The sequence below is a fragment of the Equus caballus genome, chromosome 11 (assembly GCF_041296265.1).
Source record: "Equus caballus isolate H_3958 breed thoroughbred chromosome 11, TB-T2T, whole genome shotgun sequence".
NCBI lineage: Eukaryota > Metazoa > Chordata > Mammalia > Perissodactyla > Equidae > Equus > Equus caballus.
In genome coordinates, this window is record NC_091694.1 from 34,242,960 (window position 1) to 34,264,678 (window position 21,719).

Here is a 21,719-nt window from a genome sequence, read left to right on the forward strand (position 1 = left end):
AAAGATTTCATTTATTTTTTATTTCTCCTTCTTCTCTCCAAAGCTCCTAGTACATAGTTGTATATTTTTTAGTTGTAGCTCCTTCTAGTTGTGGCATGTGGGATGCCACCTCAGCATGACTTGATGAGCGGTGCCAGGTCCTGCCCAGGATCTGAACTGGTGAAACCCAGGCCACCAAAGTGGAGTATGCGAACTTAACCACTTGGCCATGGGGCCAGCCCCAAATATTTTTAACTTTACCCCTGAAAGAGGCCATATAAGCTTCCAGATCTAGGCATCTGACCTCAGACCATCTTATCAAAGGGTGCAAGCCTAGCTAAAATTTGGGTGTTACTTGTTTTCCTTTGCTACTGTCTCCTGTGTATATTTCTCCCTCTGGACCTTGAAGAAGGGGAAATGGCTGTGGTCTAAGGTAGGATTCTTGTATTCTTAAATATTAACCTAATATTATCTAATGGACGCCAAACCAAACATAACCTTTAACATTATTAATGTTAGTAGTGTTTTGGTTATCTTAATATACCACTCCAAAATTTAGTGGTTCAAAACAACAGTCTTTTTTTCTTTTCTTTTTAAATTTCTCATGGTTGTATGGGTTGACTGCTTGGTGCTCTGCTGGTCAGTTCTGCTGGTCTCATCTGGGTCTCTTACACGGCTATAGTCAGATGGCAGCTGGGGCTAGAATCTCCAGATGGCTTCACTCGTGTGTCTGACACCTTGTCCGTGATGTCTAGAAGGCCAGACTCAGCTGGGATGCTGACAAGGCAAGACCTCTCTTTCTCACCTTGTAGTCCCAGGGCTTCTCCCTTTCCACATGGACTTGCCAAATGGTGGCTCAGGGCTCCTAAGAGCATAAAAGTGGAAGCTGCCAGACATCTTAAGGCTTAGGCCTGGGACAAGCACAGCGTCGCTTCTTCCTTATTCTATTCCTTAAAACAAGTCAGAGGCCCAGCCCTGACTCAAAGGGAGGGATTACATAAGGGTATAAATGCCAAGAGGTGTGGCTGATTGAAAACCACCAATGTAACTGACTTCCATAGGAAATGTTAGTGTCAGTTTTATTTGCAGTCTCTAGATTTAGTAAATGTACATGAGGATTTACCTCTCTCCCCAGTCAGGGTAAGATTTTTCTACATACGGTACAATCTCCATTAAGTGTTTCCTGAGAGCTTGAGGGTCTTAGTGTGTAGGGCTACTCATATACCCCAATATAGGCAGTCGCTATCTTTTGTATGTGGTTTAATTTAAAATTATGCAAATAAAGCCTCTGTTGACCCACCTGCTCCAATTTGACCTCACAGGGTTATGTGGAGGATTAAATAAAATCATTTATGTTAATTGCCTGGCACTATGCGTTAGTAAGTACTCAATAATGGTAATTGTTATTATTATTTTATTATTACTAGGGTCCCTAAGGTATTGGGCTGGTCTTGGTAAAAATGTAATGAGATGACTTTGGGAAGTCATGGTTCCCCAGGGCACCTGAGTGATTAATGCCCAAGAAAGTAGGTGGAATTGTTAACCTGAGATAATGGGGACAGAACAGGGTATCAGCTGCCCACACACAAGATGATAAGAGAATCAACAAGTACAGTTACAGGAAGTATCAGAAAGACAACAACAAGAAGAAAAAATAGAAGTAGTCACGTCAGATGAATAGGAAAAAGAATTTAGAGGAGAGAGATCAGAACAAAAGGAAGAATCGTTTATTTCTTAGTCAGCAAAAGGCCCCTAACAGACGATGAGGCCAAGGCAATAGAGAGACTACCTGGAAGGGGGAATGAGATGAGGAGCTGCCAGTTTTCAGCTTGCAAGGAAGACAGAACCAGGTAACAACCAGACTAAGAGAGGAGTGGGACATACATTCCCTTTGGGGTAGTATCAACCTTCTGGCACAACTAATTATGGATGATCCAGACAGCAAAGGACAAAGGACAAAACCAGCCCTTGGAAGGTAATAAATCAACTATATCCAGAGTGAAGAACCCGAGCCAATTGAAACAGCTTTGGCCTCATCATGATTATGGTGTTCAAATTTAGCCAGTTTATAACTCATTATCTACAAACTTTCTTTTCCCACATCTGTTATTCTAGTTTTCTCCTTAGTTCTCCTAGAAAAAATATGTAATAATATGTTTGAGAACAAAGAGATTAAATAAGATTTAAGTGAGATCGTGGGGGTAAAAAGCATTCTGTAAATTTTTAAGTGCTCTACAAATGTGAAATGCTATTATTTTTGAGCAGCAGACACAAGTGTTGCTGAGAGAGAGGGCTGTTAGGGCCCCACGGCTGAGGTGAACAGTTTTAAAGCCAAAGACAGTAGAGAGTTGTGAAAACCACAGACAGAGTCGGGTAGAGACCATTGCTGATTGTTGACCTTGTGAGCTCCCTACCCTGGCTCTGACCCTCACCTCTGCCCCATCTCCCAACAGCTTCGACAGAGAAGGTGTTTGGTATCATTTACCTTCAGACAAATTTGTGAACTGAAGTTGCAAGGAAAGAGCTAATGAGTATTTGACCGTTGTATTAAATTAATAAACAAATATCTAGATAAAGGTAATTCAGAAAGAAGAGCCGAGAGAAAAGCATAGATAATCATCTCTGCCTTCTAGCTTCATTTGTATCAGAAAAAGAAGAATTTCTGAACAGAAGGGGAGCAAAATTTATGGGAAAATACTTTAGTAGTAGGCTGAAAGGAGGACAGTATAGGAATAATTTCTTAAGTTAATTTTCTCTTAAAGAAAGCGGGAGGGCCTGTAAGGGCTTTGGGTGCTAAATTAGCCTGAAGGTACAAAGCTACAGAAGCATATCAGAAAAGATGTTTGACTCTGTCTATAAGATTCAATATAATTTTCACTGATTGTTTCCTTCAGCAAATATTTATTGGGTACTTATATATATGGTACTGTCTGCCCTCATGGCACTTATATTCTAGAGGGTGAGACAGACAGTACAATAACAAATAAATAAAATTTCAGGTAATAATAAATTCTACGAAGAAAATTGAATTGGGAAAAGAGATGGAGAATGATTGAGTACTCACAGTATCTTTGTTCCCACTGCACTTAGCACAGTGAGAGTCCATAAAAGCCAAATGAATGAATACAGGACTGCCCCCTCCCAAGTTCAAGCCCTCACTACCTCATGCCTAGCTTATTTGTCAGTCACCTTTTCATGGGTCACTTTGCCTTTGTTCTCTCTTGTTTTCAGGTGTGATGCACACCACTGCCTGATTTAAAATGCTACACTTTTTTTTTTCCTGAGGAAGATTTGCCCCAAGCTAACATCTGTGGCTAATTTTCCTCTTTTTGCTTGAGGAAGATTTGCCCTGAGCTAACATCTGTCCCAATCTTCCTCTATTTTGTCTGTGTGTTGCCGCCATAGCATGGCCGCCAATGAGTGGTGTAGGTCCATGCCTGAGAACCACACCTGGGCTGCAGAAGCGGAGCCTGCTGAACTTAACCACAAGGCCATGGGGCCAGCCCCTAAAGTGCTACTTTTATCATGCCACTTTTCCAGTCCGAAACCTTCAGTGGCTTCCTAATGCCTTTTTCTTTTTTTTAGGAAAGTTTAAAGAAAACGCTATATTTGTCTGTCACTGAATCTTCTTTATTGATTAATGTCACTTCTCCCCTATGTCTTACTAAAGACATGTGGTGTCCTTTTAATATTATTATTAACCTAAACAACTTTATAGGAAAGAAGGTAATAGACAGTAAACTATATTTATGTCACTCCAAATCTTTGAACTATGGAGTCACTAAACTTTAGCACTGAGAATGGCCTTGGAATCAGTCTAGATCAACTCCTTCAGTTCATGGATGAGGAAACTAAGAACAAGTAGATAAATTGCTCAAATATCAATACCCAGCCAAGTGAAGGCCCTGTCACCACTAGAACTCAACTCTTCTGATTCCCACTGTCCTCTCCACTGCCCTACTTTATACATACAGACCTTTTTACGTAGTTTAATCAGAGCATATATGCTAATTTATGTCTCTTTTTTTCTGTTTACGTTACTGGATATACACATTTCCATGTATGGATATAAGCCGGGTTCCTGTCATTTTTGGTAGCTACAAGGCATTCCATCATATCCACATAGGCTACGATTCTTTATGAATTATTGTTTTGAGTTGCATGGAGAAAGAAAATGAGCCAACACTAATACTTTGTGTTCACTGTTTTTAGTAATAATACCTGCAGCTTCTTTGTAAATTATGTTAAAATTTAAAAAATTTAAAAATTTTTTTAAATTAAATTTAAAAAATCATATATTCTTAATCTGGCTTACTCATATTTTCTTTTTTAAAAGTGGACCTGCTCATTTCGTGTTTCCTAAGTGTTATTCTTATTTAAGTTTTAAAAAGTATATAGAAAGGTTAAGGTATAAATATATACGAAGTATGAAATAGTTTTAAATTGATAACTGTCAAACTCATTTACTACCGATTCAAAATATGTACTTATTTATATTCCTGATTATTGTTTGTAATTCATCTCAAGGGCATGGCTATTCTGCATTTGAATATACAAAAAAGGCTTTGGAAAGTATTATCCTTCTCCCTCTTCCATTTGGAAAATAGAGGAAAAGAGTCTTTGAAAGGTGAATACCTCAAAAGTTCATTCAATACTTCCCAAAATGTCTCAGGATTTACGGCATTTTATTTTCCAAAGTCTTTGGGAAAATTAAGCCCAGACTGATAATCTAACGACCATTTTGTGGTGTTGCAGTGTTATTTTTCTTGAAAGTCATTATGACAAGATAAAGCAAATTAAAAAAATCCTAGTTCATATTTGAATTGGGTATTGAACAGACTGCTCTGCACCCAGAGAAAACTTAAAAGTAAAGGGCAACACATCCATAAATTGAGCTTTTGAATCAATGTTATTTTTGTAGTTCCTTCATTTTAATACCTGAAAATCACTAACCATGGATGCTACTGAGAACTAAGACTAGATAAGAACTGAAGACGGGAAGATGAACTACTCGTGGGTAGGTAGAATTGCTTGTCCACATTGTTAACAGTAGCTATCATTCACTGAGCCCTTTCTCTAACAGGCTTTATGCCAAGCACTACAACTACATTGTATCATCTAATCCTCATGACTGTTTGGTGTTATTACTCCCCTTTTATGGATTAGTAAACAGAAGTTTGGAGAAGTTAGGCAATTTGCCCAAGGTCACACAGCTAGCAGAGTCAGGATACAGATCTTTAATTCCAAAGCTTATGCTTTTTGTATACCACACTGCCTCTGTTGGGCAAATCATTGAAGGAAAGGGCAGCAGTTTACCTGTGCAATAATCTCATGGAGGGGAACTACATAAAGGTTGAGGTTGTTCCTGTGCGAAGAATATAAGTCCTTTTATTAATTAAAATGTAACATCTGTCCTAGTCATATACTTTTAGCAACTTATCCCGCATTGAAAGATAAAGATTTTGAATGAATGAAGGTTGGTCTTTTTAAATGTTACTGATCATTTATATAGTTTTCATGTGTTGTAAAAAAAAGCCTTCTAAAATCAAACATATCAGATATTACACATACCTGTCCCAGAAGAAAACAAATGAATTTGTTTACAGTGAGCAGAGGAATGAAATAACGTATCACAAACTACTTTTCTTCATCAATGATGAATTTTCAGCCTTTGGATCAATCTTTGTTCTTAAGAGATTCCTGACTTGGTTAACTTTTGCAATAGGAAATCCCATAAATTTTTGAAAAGATAGAAATCCAGAAGACTGGTCTGAACTTGCAGTGCAATTCTTTAAAATTTGACAAGATATTATGTTTTCATCACGACATACGTGATTTGGCTCCCCAAGATGTATGTATTTTGAAAGTACAGTCATGTGTCATGTAACGATGTTTTGGTCAATGACAGACTGCATATACAACGGTGGTTCCATAAAATTATAATGGAGCTGAAAAATTCCTATCACCTAGTGATGTGGTAGCCGTCCTAATGTCATAGCACAACCCATTACTCACGTGTGTGATGATGTTGGTGAAAACAAACCTACTGTGCTCCCATTTGTATAAAAGTATAGCACATACAATTATGTACAATACATAATACTTGATAACAATAATAAAGACTATGTTACTGGTTTGTGTATTTACTATACTATACTTTTTATCATTATTTTAGAGTGTACTCTTTCTACTTACTAAAAAAAAAAAGTTTACTGTAAAACATGCCATGTTACGCTGGCAGCAGCCTCATCCATCTTGTGTTTACCACATCTCTTGATTGCACCATTTTCTCTTGTGCTTGATTTAATCTCGTGTTGTTTTGTTCATCATGGCACTTAAGCATACAAAATCCACTGCTAATGTTGCCAGTAAAAGGCCACGTGGAGTGATTGACCTGGAAACAAAATTTAAAGTGATTAAGGACTACAAAGGTGGAAAATCAGTGACGGTTATTGCTCACCATTCAAGTATGTCCCATTCCACCACAGCTACGATCTTGAAGAACAAGAACACAGTGACAGGGGCTAGCCTGGTGGCGCAGTGGTTATGTTTACATGTTCCACTTTGGCGGCCTGGGGTTCGCCAGTTCAGATCCTGGGTGTGACCTATGCACTGCTTGTCAAGCCATGCTGTGGCAGGCATCCTACATATAGAGGAAGGAAGGGCAGAGATGTTAGCTCAGGGCCAGTCTTCCTCGGCAAAAAGAGGACTGGCAGCAGATGTTAGCTCAGAGCTAATCTTCCAAAAAAAAAGAGAACAAAGTGACAGAAGCTGTTAAAGGATCTGCTTCATTGAAGTTAATGAGACTAACAATAATTCAAGAAGTGTCTATAACAGCCATCAAGAAACTTCTAATGACCTAGATTGAAGACCAAACACAGAAGTGTACACTTCTTAGCACCATGATGGTCATGGCCAAAGCAAAAAGTTTGTTTGTGATGTTGAATGAAAAGCCTGGATCAGACTATGATGTTGAATTTGCTGCCAGCTCTGGGTAGTTTAAACAATTCGAGAATTGTTATTCATTACATAATGTGAAAGTGAGTGGTGAGTATGCGAGTGCTGATGGGAAGGCAGCTGAAGAATTTTTGGAAACTCTAGATAAGCTGACTGTGGAGGAAAATCACTTACCAGAGCAAATGTTCAGTATGGATGAAACCTCCCTATTCTGGAAACAGATGCCTGAAAGGGCTTTCATCCATAAGAAGGACAAGTAAATGCCAGGTTTCAAAGCTTTTAAGGACAGGATAACAGTCTTGCTTGGGGGCAATGTTGCAGGCTAGAAATTGAAACTCTCTGTGACCTGGCATAGTGAGAAGCCCAGGGTCTTCAAGCATATCAGTAAGCACACACTGCCAGTGTATTACAGGAACAATAAGAAGTCATGGATGACCTAGCTCCTCTTCCAAGATGCCCTCCTGAATTGCTGTGCCAGTGACATGAAGAAGTACTGTTTGGAGAGTAACTTACCTCCCAAGATTTTGCTTATTGTTGATAATACTCCCAGACATCCTTCTTTTATTGGTGATCTTCATCCCAATATCAAAGCAGTGTTTCTTCCTCCAAACACCACCTCTTTGGTCCAATCAATGGATCAAGGAGTTATAGCAGCTTTTAAGGCCTATTACCTGAGGAGGACCTTGCCCAGTCTATTGCTGCAACTGAGGAAGACTCTGATGCAATTCTGGGAGGATTACAACATGTACGACTGCATCAAAAACCTTGCTTGAGCTTGGGGTGATGTCACCAAGGAGTGTATGAAAGGCATCTGGAAAAAGACACTCACGAGGTTCATCCATGACTTCAAAGGATTTGCCAAGGATGAGGAGGTTGCAAAAATCAACAAGGCTGTGGTTGAGGTGGCAAATAATTTGAACCTAGGTGTGGATGAGGATGACACTGAGGAGCTCCTGGAGGTAGTTTCTGAGAAATTGACTAATGAGGAGTTGTTGGAACTGGAACAGGAACACATAGCTGAAGAAGAGGCAGGAGAAAAGGAAACTGCAGGAGAAGAAAAAAAAGAACTCCCAAGAAAATTCACAGTGAAGCATTTAGCAGAAGCTTTTGCAGCCCTCAACAAGCTCCTTAAAAAGTTTGAAAACATGGACCCCCAATACCTAAAGGTTTTCATTATAGAGAGGAATGTTCATGGTGCATTATCTGCTTACAAGCAAATCTATGATAAAAAAAAAAAAAAAAGAAACAAATCAAGCAAACCACCATGGACATATTTCTGAAAAGAGTGACACCTCCTCAAGAGAAGCCTCAGGCAGGTCCTTCAGGAGTTATTCCAGAATCCTATGTTATCATAGGAGATGACAGCTCCATGTGTGTTATTCCCCCTAAAGACCTTCCAGTGGGACAAGAGGTGGAGGTGGAAGACAGTGATATTGATGATCCCAACCGTGTGTACACCTAGGCTAACGTGTGTGTTTGTGTCCTGGTTTAACAAAAAAGTTTAAAAAGTAAAACAAAAAAATTTTTTAATAGAAAAAAGCTTATAGAATAAAGATATAAGAAGGAAAATATTTTTTTATAGCTGTACAATGTGGGGTTTTTTTTTTTTCTGCTTTTTCTCCCCCAATCCACCCGGTACATAGTTGTATATATTTTAGTTGTGGGTCCTTCTAGTTGTGGCATGTGGGGCGCCGCCTCAACATGGCCTAATGAGCGGGACCCAGGATCCGAACTGGTGAAACCCTGGGCTGCTGAAGCGGAGTGTGTGAACTTAACCACTTGGCCACGGGGCTGACCCCTGTATTTTTGTTTTAAGCTAAGTGTTATTACAAAAGAGTCAAAAAGTTAAAACAACATTTAAAAGTTTATAAAGTAAAAAAAGTTACGGTAAGTTAAGGTTAATTTATTATTGAAGAAGGAAAAATATGTTTTTATAAATTTAGTGTAGCCTAAGTGTACAGTGTTTATGAAGTCTACAGTTGTGTATAGTAGTGTCCTAGGTCTTCACATTCACTCACCACTCACTCTCCGACTCACCCAGAGCAACTTCCAGTACTGCAAGCTTCACTCATGGAAGTGCCCTATACAAGGTGAGCCATTTTTATCTTTTATACCATATTTTCACTGTACTTTTTCTATGTTTAGATATGTTTAGATACACAAATGCTTATCATTGTGTTAAAATTGCCTACAGTATTCAGTACAGTAATGTACTGTACAGGTTTGCAGCCTAGGAGCTTACCATATAGCCTAGGTGTGTAGTAGGCTATCCCATCTAGGTTTGTGTAAGTACATTCTATGATATTCGCATAGGGATGAAATTGCCTAACAACACACTTCTCAGAACATATCCCCATAATTAAAAGATGCATGATTGTAGCTGTGTTGAGGGAAAGAGATTAACAAAGGAACTAGAAAGGCGGAAAATGTGCTATGGTAGCCAGCCTCCAAGATAACCTAGAATGATCCTCATATCTTGGTATTCCCCTCCTACATTGAATCAAGGCTAATTTGTGTGACAAACAGATTACCGTAGAAGTGACAGTGTAGGACTTCTGAGGTTAGATAGTAAAAGACGTTCTACCTCTGCCTTCGCCCCTTAGATCCCTTCCTTTTGGGAAAGCCAGCCACCGTGGATGCAAGAGCACTTGACGTTAGACCTAGGTGAAGAGAACCTGAGGGGTCCTACCAAAAGCCCGCACTAACGTGCCATCCATGTGAGTGAGCCACCTTGGAAGCAGATCTGGTAGCCTTCAGATGACTGTAGTCACAGCTGCCATCTGACTGAACCTCATGAGAATCTCCAAGCTAGAACTGTCCAGCCACAGAAACTATGAGAGATAATAAAATTGTGCCACAAAGGTTTGGCACAATTTGGTTTACAGAAATAGATAACTTACATACACACTACCATTTAAATATTGCTTTGCAGAAAGGATGTCTATTCTCTTCCCAATTATGAGTTTGGATCCAGAAAAGAAAATAGCACCTATGCCAGGGAGCTCAATACTTGGAATCTAACATGAGGAACTAGTTTAAAATGTTTGGAAGAATTCAGAGGGTAAATAGGAGGATGGTGGGACTCCCAGAGATGAGCAACATGAGGGAGTTGCTACCCTTAGGGCTGCAGGGACTAGAGGAAGAGACCGTGTTGCCCAGATGTGGTAACAGATTTTTTTTAGCAGATTCTCCAGCCCCAGTTAAGCCTTGAGGTAACTGGAACCTGGATGACATCTTGACTGAAACTTCATGAGAAACCCTGAGCCAGAACCACCTGGCTAAGCCAGGTCCGAGATTCCTGACCCTCAGAAATCCTGGGAGATAATAAATATTTGTTATTTTAAACTGCTAAGCTTCAGAATAATATGTTACATAGAAATAGATAACTAATATAGATTTTGATACCTGGAAGTGGGACAAAATCCTAAAATGCAGAAATGACTTTGGAACTGGGTTGTGGGCTTTGGGGAGAGTTAGTGAAACTCTAAAGTACCTCAACAAAACTGTTAATAGAAGTATCTTGATCTTTTATATGGCTGCAGGTGAAGTCTTGCAAGAAAATGAAGTAATGTTATTGGAAACTGAAGAAAAGGGGATCCTTATTATACTGTATAGTGGCAGAAAGTTCAACAACATTGTTGCCTGAAGTAACTGAATGGTAGAAAGTGTGTCTAATGAACTGGGTGATCTAGCTAGAGAGATTTCCAAGCAAAGGTTTCTTCTTGTTGCTTACAGCAAAATGTAAGAGGAGAGAGAGAAACTAAAGGAAGAACTGTTAAACAACAAGGAGACAGAATTTGCTGGTTTTGAAAATTCTCAGCCTCTCCAAATGGCAAACAATGCTAAAGTTAAGATATAGCTTCTGAGCAAAAATCAAATCCAGGGCACTACCAGTAAAACACGGTCCAAAGAAAAAGCCAAAGGTGTGGCTATAAAATCTTTTGTTAGTCTCAAAAAGATTTAAGGTTGCGCATTAGAGTACTATTGAGTCAGACAAAAGGGCTTCTAAGGAGATTAAAGGTATATCTCTTTAGGAGATTAAAGGCATAGTCTCTTAATAAAATGGTAAAGTGTCTAGGAAACTTAAGTTCATTGTCCCTCAGCCATCCCATCAGAAGCCCAAGGTAGAGAAGAGCTTATTTGAAAGATATTTGTAGGTGTGGCTTTGTCTAATGGGGTAGACCCCCATAAGATTCATGGAAGACTCATAAAATTTTTTAAAGAATTATGTATGCAGAAATATTGTCACCTTGGACCAAAAGGGATAAAGATGGGACAAAATAAAAAGAGGCCTTTAGACCCTCAAATTTCTACTAGGAAGAAGTAGGCTGAGAAAATTCCTCATCTATAAGTATGGGCTATCTTTCATGAAAAAGGGAGGATGACCTAGAAGTCAGAACCAAGACCCCAGAACATGATGCTGAGAGCCAGGGAGAATTATTCCCCAGCCTTGAGACTTAATCAAGGAACTTTCAACATTAGCTTAGCTGGATTTCAGAATTATAATGGACCAGTGACTCCTTTGTGCCTGCCATCTCCCCTCCTTTTGAACAGAAATATCTACAGCAGTTACCCTGTTACGCCTGTCTCACCATTGTGTGTTGGGTATACGGAGGGGCAGATAAACTTTACTTTCACCGGGGGAGAAGAACTGTACTCAAGGAGCTACATTTAAGGAACTAAACCCAGGGAGCCTCAACTGCACCTGGACCTGATTTAGATGATGAGATGCCATACTTCAAGCTGATGCTGTAATAAAGGTGAGACTTGTGGTGACTTTGGGAGAAAGTGAGTGTATTTTACACGTGGGAGGGACATGAATCCTGGGGGACCAGAGAATGGACTGTGGTAGCCAGCCTCCAAGATCAGCCCTCAATTATCCTTGCCTCCTGGTATTCACACCCTTGTGTAGGCCCTTCCTACACTGTGTCACAATTGGTCTGTGCGACCAACAGCATGTGGCAGAAGTGATGGTATGTAACTTCTGAGGTTAGGTTATTAAAAAGACTGCAGCTTCCATACCAGTATCTCTCTGTCTCTCTGTCTCTGTCTCTATTTCTATCTCTTGGATAACTCCCTGTTGGAGAAGCAAGCTGCCATACTGTATGCAGCTCTAGGGAGAAGGCCACCTGGCAGAATACTAAAGCCTCTAGAAACTGTGTCCTGCCCACAACCATGTGAGTGAACTTAGAAGTGAATTATTCAGCCCTACTCTAGCTATGAGATGACTGCAGTCCCAGCCAACATCCTGAAAGCAACCTCATGAGACCTTGAATCAGAACCACCTGGCTAAGTCACTCTCAGATTACTAAACCTTAGGAACTGTATGACATAATAAAATGTTTGTTGTTTTAAACTGTGAAGTTTTGAGGTAATTTATTATGCAGTAACAGATAACAAACACACCAGCCCAAGAGCTAGGACTGCCCAACAGAAGCTAGAACAGAAGCTAGAGAGGGGCTGTCCTTCTGCAGTAGGAGCCATAAAGAAGATGCAGCCACTACTGGAGACACTGCATGAAGCACAGGGAGAAGGAAAGACCTAGCCTCTTCATGGCCCCTCATCTGCCACCCTTGCCTCCACTGGCCAAACCAAACCACAAGGAAATTGTTAAGGGAGCCTGAGAAATGTCATGTGCAAGGAGCAACCTCTTGCAATACAGAACAGGGCAGAGCAAGAGAAGGAAATTAATCTGAGAACAAATAGGCAAACTACCAGCACAACCAAGAATCCTTTTTCCAGGGAATCCTCAATAACATTCTTCGGAACCTTGTCCTCAAACTCCAGTTTGGGAAACAATGGCCTTAACCTACTCTTCTCCAAATGTCTGCAAGTCTAAATCTTATATATTAATTATCATCCACTTCAAGTACAAAGTTTTTCTCCACTAATCTTTTGTTCCTCATTACCCTGGGTAGCCCCATCTTCTTTCAGTTCCACAGCATTTGATCTACACCCATTTTAGGCATTTTTAAACACAATTTATAGTTATTTAGTGCATGTCTTATTGTCTGAGAATTAATAAGTTTCTTGAGGGTCAGCTCTATTTCTGATGTACTGTTGCATATTGCCCCATAGTCACAGCGCCTAGTACAGAACCTTGCTCAGAGTAAATATCAATAGGTATTAAGTGAATGAGTGAATGAGTATTAAAGCCAGTGATAGAAATGGTATAAAACGCTGTTAACTTTGTCTATATTACTATTAAATGCTTTATATACTCCTGCTGGAATCAAGAGATTCTAGGATAATCTTTCTATTTTCTTGGCTGGTCACATCTTTTGAACTCCTTTGAACCTTCTCTAGGGGGAAGAGAACAATAAAATTGCAAACCGGTTTGTATCTGGGCAGGAATAATTATCCTGTGAGACCAAAGTCCTGCCTGGAACTTTTTAGAAGGAGGAGTAGGTTCAGAGAACTGCACTTGTCTCCTCTCTCAACTTTGACTACTCTGAGAAAAGTCATCTGCTCAGTAAGAAAGGAATGCTCAGCATTTTGCAAAAGTGATTTCCTCTACTTCCCTATCTTTCTTGCTGATGCCTTGATAGAGGGAATAAATATAAAACAGAAAGGATGTTTTTACATAAGCTCCTCTTAATTAGTTCAGGCTTCTTCACTTCCTGCCTGGATTACCACAATGCCCCCAACAAGTCTCCTGGCATCTTGTTTCTAAAAACAAATCTTCTAAAAACACTCTCATGTTTAACGTTTTTCAGTGGTTACTCATTCTCTTCTGGATAAAATCCAAACTCTTCATGATTTGGCCTTGGGATTACTTCTTCAGCCAAATCTTTTCTTATCAACATCAAGCTTTCCAGTCCTCCCCCTCTTCCTTCTGCCTCTTTCCTTTCCCCTCTCACCTGAATCTTCTCCTAGTTCAACCCAACTCATCCTTCAAGATTTCGTTTCAACTGTCCCTCAAGGAAGTTTCTCTTGAGCCTCTCGGATAGAGTAGGCTCCCTTAGCATACTTTATAGATCACTTTGGCCTTGGGCAAGCTGCTCTCTAAACCTCAGTATCCCAATCTAGAAAATTGCTTGTGGCAAGGATAATAGATAATTGATGCAAAATACTTAGCACAGTGCCTGACATATATATTAAGTGTTACATATTAGATGTTAAATCATGGCAATTATTTAATCCAATATCTTCATTATATTTGGGAAAACAGAGATCCAGAGCAGTCAAACGATGGGCTCAAGTAGAATAAAGATAGAGAGAGGGAGACATCTGATTCGCTTATGAAGATTTACAAACCAAATTTCAAAGTGAGGAAATTAGGAGGGATTGACTTCAAATCTAATATTAAAATAAAACATTTATCAAGAAATAAACTTGGGGTTGAGAGTAGATGCTACACTACTAAGAAAAATGGCAAGTCAGGGCAACTTTCAAGACAATTCAGGATATTTGACACAACTGAAATGTTTTCTTAACTGTCTCAACTTGCTAATTTACTTTTTCTGTTTATTTCTATATTCAACGAAGTAGTGTCTGTGCATTCACTAAATAAAATGGTTTGTAACTCCTTGACATTTTTTTTTTATTGAATTAAGTACAACGTTAAACCATTAACATGACCTTTAGAAAATCAATATTGTCCCCGGGCTCAAGACCACTTACTCTACAGCTTAATTGGTCCTTAGCTTTCAGCTTCTGACTCTAGACTTGTATTATCCAATACAGTAGCCACTAGCCTCATGTGGCTGTTGGGCACTTGAAATATGGCTAGTCCAAATTGAAATGTGCTATATAAGTGAAAATACACACAGATTTTAAAGGTTTGGTAAAAAAAAAAAAAGCAAACTATCTCAATAATTTTTTACATTGACTACATGTGAAATGATAATATTTCTGTTATATTGGGATAAATATAATCTATAATTAACATTAATTTCACCCATTTCTTTTTATCTTTTTTACTGTGGCTACTGAAAAAAATTTTACTTATGTCCACTGGACAGTGCTGTTCTAGATCCTGGGATTTTTCAGAATCAGGTGGGGAGCGTTAGTTCTAAGATCAGATACTCCCCTCTCCTGGATTTTCTTTGTCTCAGTGATGTAACTCTGTCACCCTTCCTGGAGGCCAAAGGCCTCCACTATCCCATTCAGAATGGGGCCCTCAAAAGGCTGAAAGAGTTAAAGAAACAGTTTTAAATGTAGATCATTGAGCGAATCCACATTTCAAAGAGTCAAAGACAATAGGTGATTATCGACCCCAGGCAACAGCTAAGATTCACCTTACCATTCCTGATTGGCTCTCCTGTTTACTTGGATCATCTCTTAATCGTCACAACAACTCTAACATTTAGGTGCTATTATTACATACACATTTTACAAATGAGTAAATGGAAGTTAGGGAGCTAGCAGGCATGGTCTGGAGTTTTGACCCCAGGTGGTCCAACTGTCCAAGTGTCATATCTAGCAAGACTACAAGCTCCTTGAATATCCTGTACCTTGTCCCTTCATGACCTGACACATACGAGATGGTCAGTAAGTATGTGTAGTAAAATGTATATACAGTATGACTTCAACCATGTAGGGAAAAAAAAATATGGAAAAGTCTGGAAGGAAATACATCAAAATGTTGAAAGATGGTTAATTACGAGTGGTGATGTTATGGGCATTTTTTGATAATGTACATATTTTGTTTTTCAATTTTACACTTTTCTGTATCTTCCAAACTTTTGACAATGTGCATATACTGTTTTTACTTCCATTACTCTTTAAATCACGCAAAATGTCCTTTTAAGAGAATGTAGATGGTCACTGACATGTTCTCTGTGTGCTGATACTGCTCTTTTCTTCTTCCCGTGATGTTTCCATTTCCCTCACAGTTGGTGACCCTCTCCTCCACTTCCGCTTCTCCATTCTCTCTCTCAATCTCTCTCTTCTGCTTTTTCATCTCTCTCTCCCTCCCTCCCTCTCTTGCTCTGTCCTGCTCCTTTCCATGAGCCTTTCTCAGACTTTTTCCTCTAGATCTTCCTCCTCTCTTGTCTCCTCTCTCTCCCTTCTTTCTGAGAAGATTGACATTCAAATGAAAGGTCAATCGAATGTGACTCTGCACTTGGTAGGTTTCTGGGAGATTCTATCTGCCTCTGGAGTCCTGAGAAAGGTCCTCAAGTTGGGGGCAGGGGAACGGAGGGGGAAACTTCTAAAGAGGATGGCTACATTTTGGATAAAATCAGAGGTGGGCAGGACATTTCAGAGTGACAAAAGTAGTGGGCACAAAAGTCTGAGGATTCTCTCAGGGAAAGAGAGATGAGCAGAGGGGCTTTTACCTTATTGGGTCTGGGGATTGCTGTCTCCCCGTGCTGGCACTCAATTAGAAAGGATGTGGACCTTAGTTGATTTGAGCTCCTGAATTGAATTAGTCCTGGTTGTATAATTGACTTTGATATGTGGCCTTTGGATCTGAATTGGGTTTAATAAGATTTAACTGCTTCAAAGGGCTTTATAAGAATTCATTTTATCCTTCAAATCTGATTTCAAATGCTACCTACTTTAAGACACCTTCTCTGACTTTGGTGCGCCTCATCCGGCGCTTCTATTATGCCATAGTAGATGCATACCTTATTCAAGCAATTACTTCCATTGTATTTTATCTTATTCTGGGGAAATGGTTCCTTTATTGCCTCTCTTCAGGAATCTTGAAGGACAGGCAAGTATCTTATTCATCTTTGTATCCCAGGCCTAGCACAGACCAGGAACACACTTAGTTCAGCATGCAGGCACTCAATAATGATTTTTAAAGGTTTATCAACAGTTAACATTTAGTAAGCACCATGGGAAGCCCTATACCTACACTGTTTCATTTGGCAGACACTTTAGGAGAAAAGTACTTTTATTATCCCCATTTTACAATGAGAAAACTGAGAGTAAGAGAAATTAGTTTGATCTAAAGTCAAATTTGATCCAAGATCAACTAGTAAGTGGCAGAACAGGCTTTTGACATCAAGATTTGGGATGGATGGGGAATGCTTTCACTCCAGGGCTGAAGAAGTGACATGGAAGAGTCCACCATTTATTTACAAAGGCAATTATGATTTAAAATCATGGTAAGTCCTAACTCACGGTATTTCTAACTTTTGAATCACCTTTATTTCTTCCTTCCTCCTTTCCTCCCTCTTTGCTTCCCTTCCTTCCTTCCTCCCTCCATTCCATCCTTCGTTCCCTTCTGTCTCTCTTTTTCTTTCTCTTCTAAAACTCTCAAGAAAAATGTTTGAACTCCTACACTGAAGTGTAGTTCAGTCAAGAACTGAGTGTTTTACTGGGAAGGGGACTAACATTTTACGTATTTGGTTCTTACTTTTTACCATTCATTCATTTGCAAATTTACAAATATCAAGCACCTACTGTGTGCTAGGAACCATTTTTAGGCACTAGAGATACAGGGGTAAACGAAACAATGTCCCGGTTTTCACGAAGATTACATTCTAGTGGGCACTTTACTCCGGTTCGCTTACTCCTCACGATAACCGCATGAGGTAATGATGACACAATCATGGATAACTCTTAACAACGCTTATCTGTGCCAGGCACTGGGCTACGTGCTTTATTTGTATTAACTCAATTATCACAACAACCCTATCAGGAGGGGTTATGTTTTCTCCATTTTATAGATGAGGAAACTGAGACACAAGGAGGTAAGTGACTAGCTCAAGTGTCGAACCCAGGCAGTGTGGCTCTAACTCCCAGGCTATTAACCACAAGGCTATATTGTTTCGTTTATGTTTCTTTAATCACACCTTTTAAGTGGCTGAGTCCTATCTCAGATGATCCCAAACCCAGGGGTTTGCGCTGTACCCCAGCGGCCTCGTGGAATAAAATGAGATTGCCCTGGAATTTTGGCAACACTCTCTCTTCCAAAGAATTCAAGCTGATTTCCACCTAATTCTCAGATTTGTGATGTGAACTTTGTACTATAAATTTCCCGGCAAGGAGCAAGTTAGGGCCAAGGCCCCGGATCATCTTACTCGGGCCGGGGCACCCAGCAGATGGCGCTATCTTAGTAGCCACCAGCTGGCTGCCCCGTCTCCGGGGCTCACCGTGTCTGCCGAAAGCTTCCCGGCCCTCCCTCACTCCCTTCTCTCTCCCCCTCCCCACGGAGCCCAGGCCCACGTGACCTCAAGGCGGCCAATGGGCAAGCAGAGAGGGCGAGCTGGTCCCTGTGGCCGCCATTAAAGCGAAGGGAAAACCCGTGAATTCGGATTAAAGGGGGAAAAACACCGCCCGCTGGGCCCACAAAATGGGGGAGACTACGGCGTCCGGGCGGTGAGGCCGCAGGAGAGCAGACGTTAGGCCGGCTTGGCCCAGGGACAACACGAAGACACAGCCGGAGAATGGTCTGAGCCCGCAGACGCCGCCACCACCTCCGCCACTGAGGAGACTCTGGGCATAAGGACATCGCCGCTGCCGGGCCGGGGGCCTGGGCTTCTCTCCGGCTTCTCGCCCTTCCCGCCCCTTGCGGGCGCCTCCCGCCCCGGGAGAAGCCTCCAGGGCTTGGGCTCTGCCCTTTCGGACTCGATTTTAATTATTTATTGTGTAATTTATTATTTTACTTGTGGCAGGGGCACCCATCTCCTCCGTCCCCCAGAGAGGGACGAGCGTCCGCGGGCTCCGCGGCGGCCGCAGTCCGGCCCACGGGGCGAGCGCGGCGCGGCCCTCCCGCCTCCGGCCCTCGGCCCCGGGCGGCGGGGTGCCGGCCGGGCGGCGGGGGCTGCTCGCGGCGGCGGGGGGGTGGGTGGGGAGGGCGGGCGGCCCGGCGGCCTCCTCTTCCACCGCCCCCCTCAACCACCACCCCCCCGCCCTCCCCGGTGTCTGTGTTTCTCTCTCTGGTCGGAGGCGGCGGTAATGGCGGATGGTGGGTTGTGGCGCCGGCGGCGGCTGCTGTGAGGGACGATGAGTTCCTCCTTCGTGCCGAACGGGGCCAGCCTGGAAGATTGTCACTGTAACCTCTTCTGCCTGGTGAGTGCCGGGGCGGCGGGCGGGGGCCGCGGCGGCGGGGCCGTGGAGGAGGGGGCCGCGAGGTGCGCCCTCGGGCCGTGGGGGAGGGGGCCGGGCCGGAGCCCGCTGCCCGAGCGAGTCCCCGGGCTGGGCCAGGCCGGGCCGGCGCCGCGGCGGAGTCCGCTCCAGCTGGGGACGCGCTCCTCGCCTGCCCGGGCTCCGCTCTGGGAGGCTGGCTGTTTCTCTCGGCTTGTTGCTGACTCTTTTCTTCCTCGCCGTAGTCTTGTCTTAAACTTGGGCTCCTTATCTGGCAGGACGCTAACATTTCCTCCCGTGTTTCTCGCTTAACTGTTGCTCTTCTCCTCGTTGCCTCGGTGTCCCTGCTTCCCACTTTCCGCGATCACCCCTTCTCCCGCTGCCTTCCTGCCTCGCTCGGGCGGTTTGGTTTCCCCCAATAAACAGGACCCCGGAACTTGTGCGCTAACAACCTCTTGTCGTTTTCCATTTTTTAATGAGTCAAACGGAGGGTTAGTTTCTTCCTTGGGTGACTTCAGACCTGGACGAAAACCAGTAGATGCCCTTTCGTATGTTCTTTCTTGAAACTTTGAAAACAGTTTGCCGTTTTGACAATTCTAGCCATCTTTTATTAGAACATTATGTTTGTGTGAGAGTGGAGCGGGCTAATGGAGGAGGTGCTGTGGTTTTGCGCTAAGTATCTGTGTATTTGTCTGTTTTGCTTGCGTTTTTAACATGTTTTTGAGCAGGCTGCTCCTCGTTTTATTAAAAAGTCTGGGGAAGCTGGATGTAGGGATGACAGTTGTGTAGGTTGGCCCAGGACTGGAGACATCCAACAGTGAAGACTTTCAAAAGTACCAACTGTTGCAAATATTTAGTCCTCAGTTGGACAGTAGCTTAGCTTCATCAGTGGTTTAAAGTTTCGGTGACTTTCTTTTTTCATTTTCCTTGTGCTATGAGAAATATTAAGAGAGTATGTGATAGGTAAGTGAATTAAGTGGGCGGAGCGCAACTAGTTGGCAAGTGTAAGCTGCCAGTCATGTATCAGCAGTTTCATTTTTGGCACCTTCTGCTTTGCACCTTTAAGTTAAAGAGTTGCTGAATTCCCTCCGTCGGATTTCTTTCACGATGCTAAGTTGAGCTCTTTAAGGCCCTCCCTCCCTATAAAATGTTTGCTGTGCGGTGTCCATTAATCACCATCTCTTCAGATGTAGTAAGACGTACAGCAGGTTTTAGATTTCTGTCTTCTCACACTCAGTCTATTTTTGGTACTTTTAGGATCAGGTTCTTTGAAGATAGGCTAGCACAAATCTGACAGTTCTTTGTGAGCAGCTATTTGACTTTTCCTGAAAGTGATGTGTGAAGAGTTAAGAATTTTTTCAGTTGTAGTTCAGATTTCTTTTCTTTAGAGCCATGACTTCTATCAACATGAATAATGTCTTTAAAAACTTAATTTTCTCGTACAAGTTTGACACTAAGGAACAAATGTGACCGATTAGAACAGAACTTAGGACAGAGAGGATATTTCTTCTCTGTGTGCCGTATTAAAGTACACGTTTATATTTAAATTTTTAAGTTTCTTTTATTTCTCCTTGAGACACGTATTTATTAACTTGCTTTTCAGTGACATGTGAGTGCTAAGTTTTAACTGTTTTCCTAAAATTTTTGGTTGTTGAATTATCAGAATTAATAAGTATTAGTTGATGTGTTTTTAATATCTTAAGCATATATTGAAAAATTGTAATGTTTTAATGAAATAAGGGACTTTAAGAGGGAGTACTTTTCACTTTTTTGAGTGAATGTGTAACAATAAAAAAAAATGCTTTCTTTTCTCCAGGCTGACTTGACGGGAATTAAATGGAAAAGATATGTATGGCAAGGCCCAACTTCTGCCCCTATTCTGTTTCCGGTGACTGAGGAAGACCCCATTTTGAGCAGTTTTAGTCGCTGCCTTAAGGCAGATGTGCTTGGTGTTTGGCGGCGAGATCAAAGACCTGGAAGAAGAGAATTGTGGATATTTTGGTGGGGTGAAGACCCCAATTTTGCTGACCTTATTCACCATGACTTATCAGGTGAAAGCAGCTTATCATTTCTAACTAATGATGTAGCACTGTTGTATACTTTTCCCAAAAATGATTTATATTAACAAATTAAGATTTTTGGGGGGGGAAGCTCTCAGGTATGAAGCCGGATAAAAATTCAGCTTGATGTTTTGTTTCACTGCGGTTATTTTACTTAAATAATCCATATTATGGCAGGCTTTTTAAGCCTTGAATAACTTTATTTTTCCGCTACCCAGCTTCCTCATGAATTTCTCGCTGTTAGGGCCCAAGTAAGGCATTTCACCTTAACTTAAGAAAAATGGAATCAGTATAAAGTTCCCAACAGTCATACAATACTTTTGAAGCCAAGTGTAATTTACCTTTGAGTCAGTTCTGCCACTGCTCTCTTCTCTGTGGGTATGCAGACAGTTGTAGGGGTATCTAGAAATGTATTGTAATTTTTTTGTCTTTTCAAGGCATGTAGTTATTTTGTTACTGTTATTTGTGGTTGTTATTTTATTAACATATGAAGGCATATGTTAATTTTGTTGTTCTTGAGAAGTGATTCTTTTATTTTAGATACTATTCTTCAAAGACTACCATTAATGTGAGATGAATGCCAACTTGTTTAGCTTTTATAGGACATAGGGTCATAATATAAAAAGTTACACAGAAGTAATTTTATAATTTTATTATGAGTAAATCAGTAAGATTGCTTCCATCTTGTTCTCTTGACTTTTAGGACAAAATATCACTTTAGAAAGAGAAACTAGCTCTTCT

General features: G+C 41.2%; 1 protein-coding gene and 1 long non-coding RNA gene across 2 annotated transcripts in view; both read left to right on the forward strand.

Moving 5' to 3' along the window:
- LOC111775682 (uncharacterized) overlaps window positions 1–14,469 on the forward strand; it is a 154,744-nt gene extending 140,275 nt beyond the window's left edge. Inside the window, exon 3 of the long non-coding RNA XR_011423294.1 lies at window positions 11,491–14,469. This is a non-coding gene — a long non-coding RNA (uncharacterized lncRNA). The remainder of the gene's footprint in view (window positions 1–11,490) is intronic.
- A 3,601-nt stretch (window positions 14,470–18,070) lies between these two features.
- Window positions 18,071–21,719, forward strand: part of MED13 (mediator complex subunit 13) — a 101,193-nt gene continuing 97,544 nt past the window's right edge. The window contains exons 1-2 of the mRNA XM_023652937.2: window positions 18,071–18,903; window positions 20,735–20,969. Coding sequence (XP_023508705.1) covers window positions 18,838–18,903; window positions 20,735–20,969 — 301 coding nt within the window. The 5' untranslated portion in view covers window positions 18,071–18,837. The remainder of the gene's footprint in view (window positions 18,904–20,734; window positions 20,970–21,719) is intronic.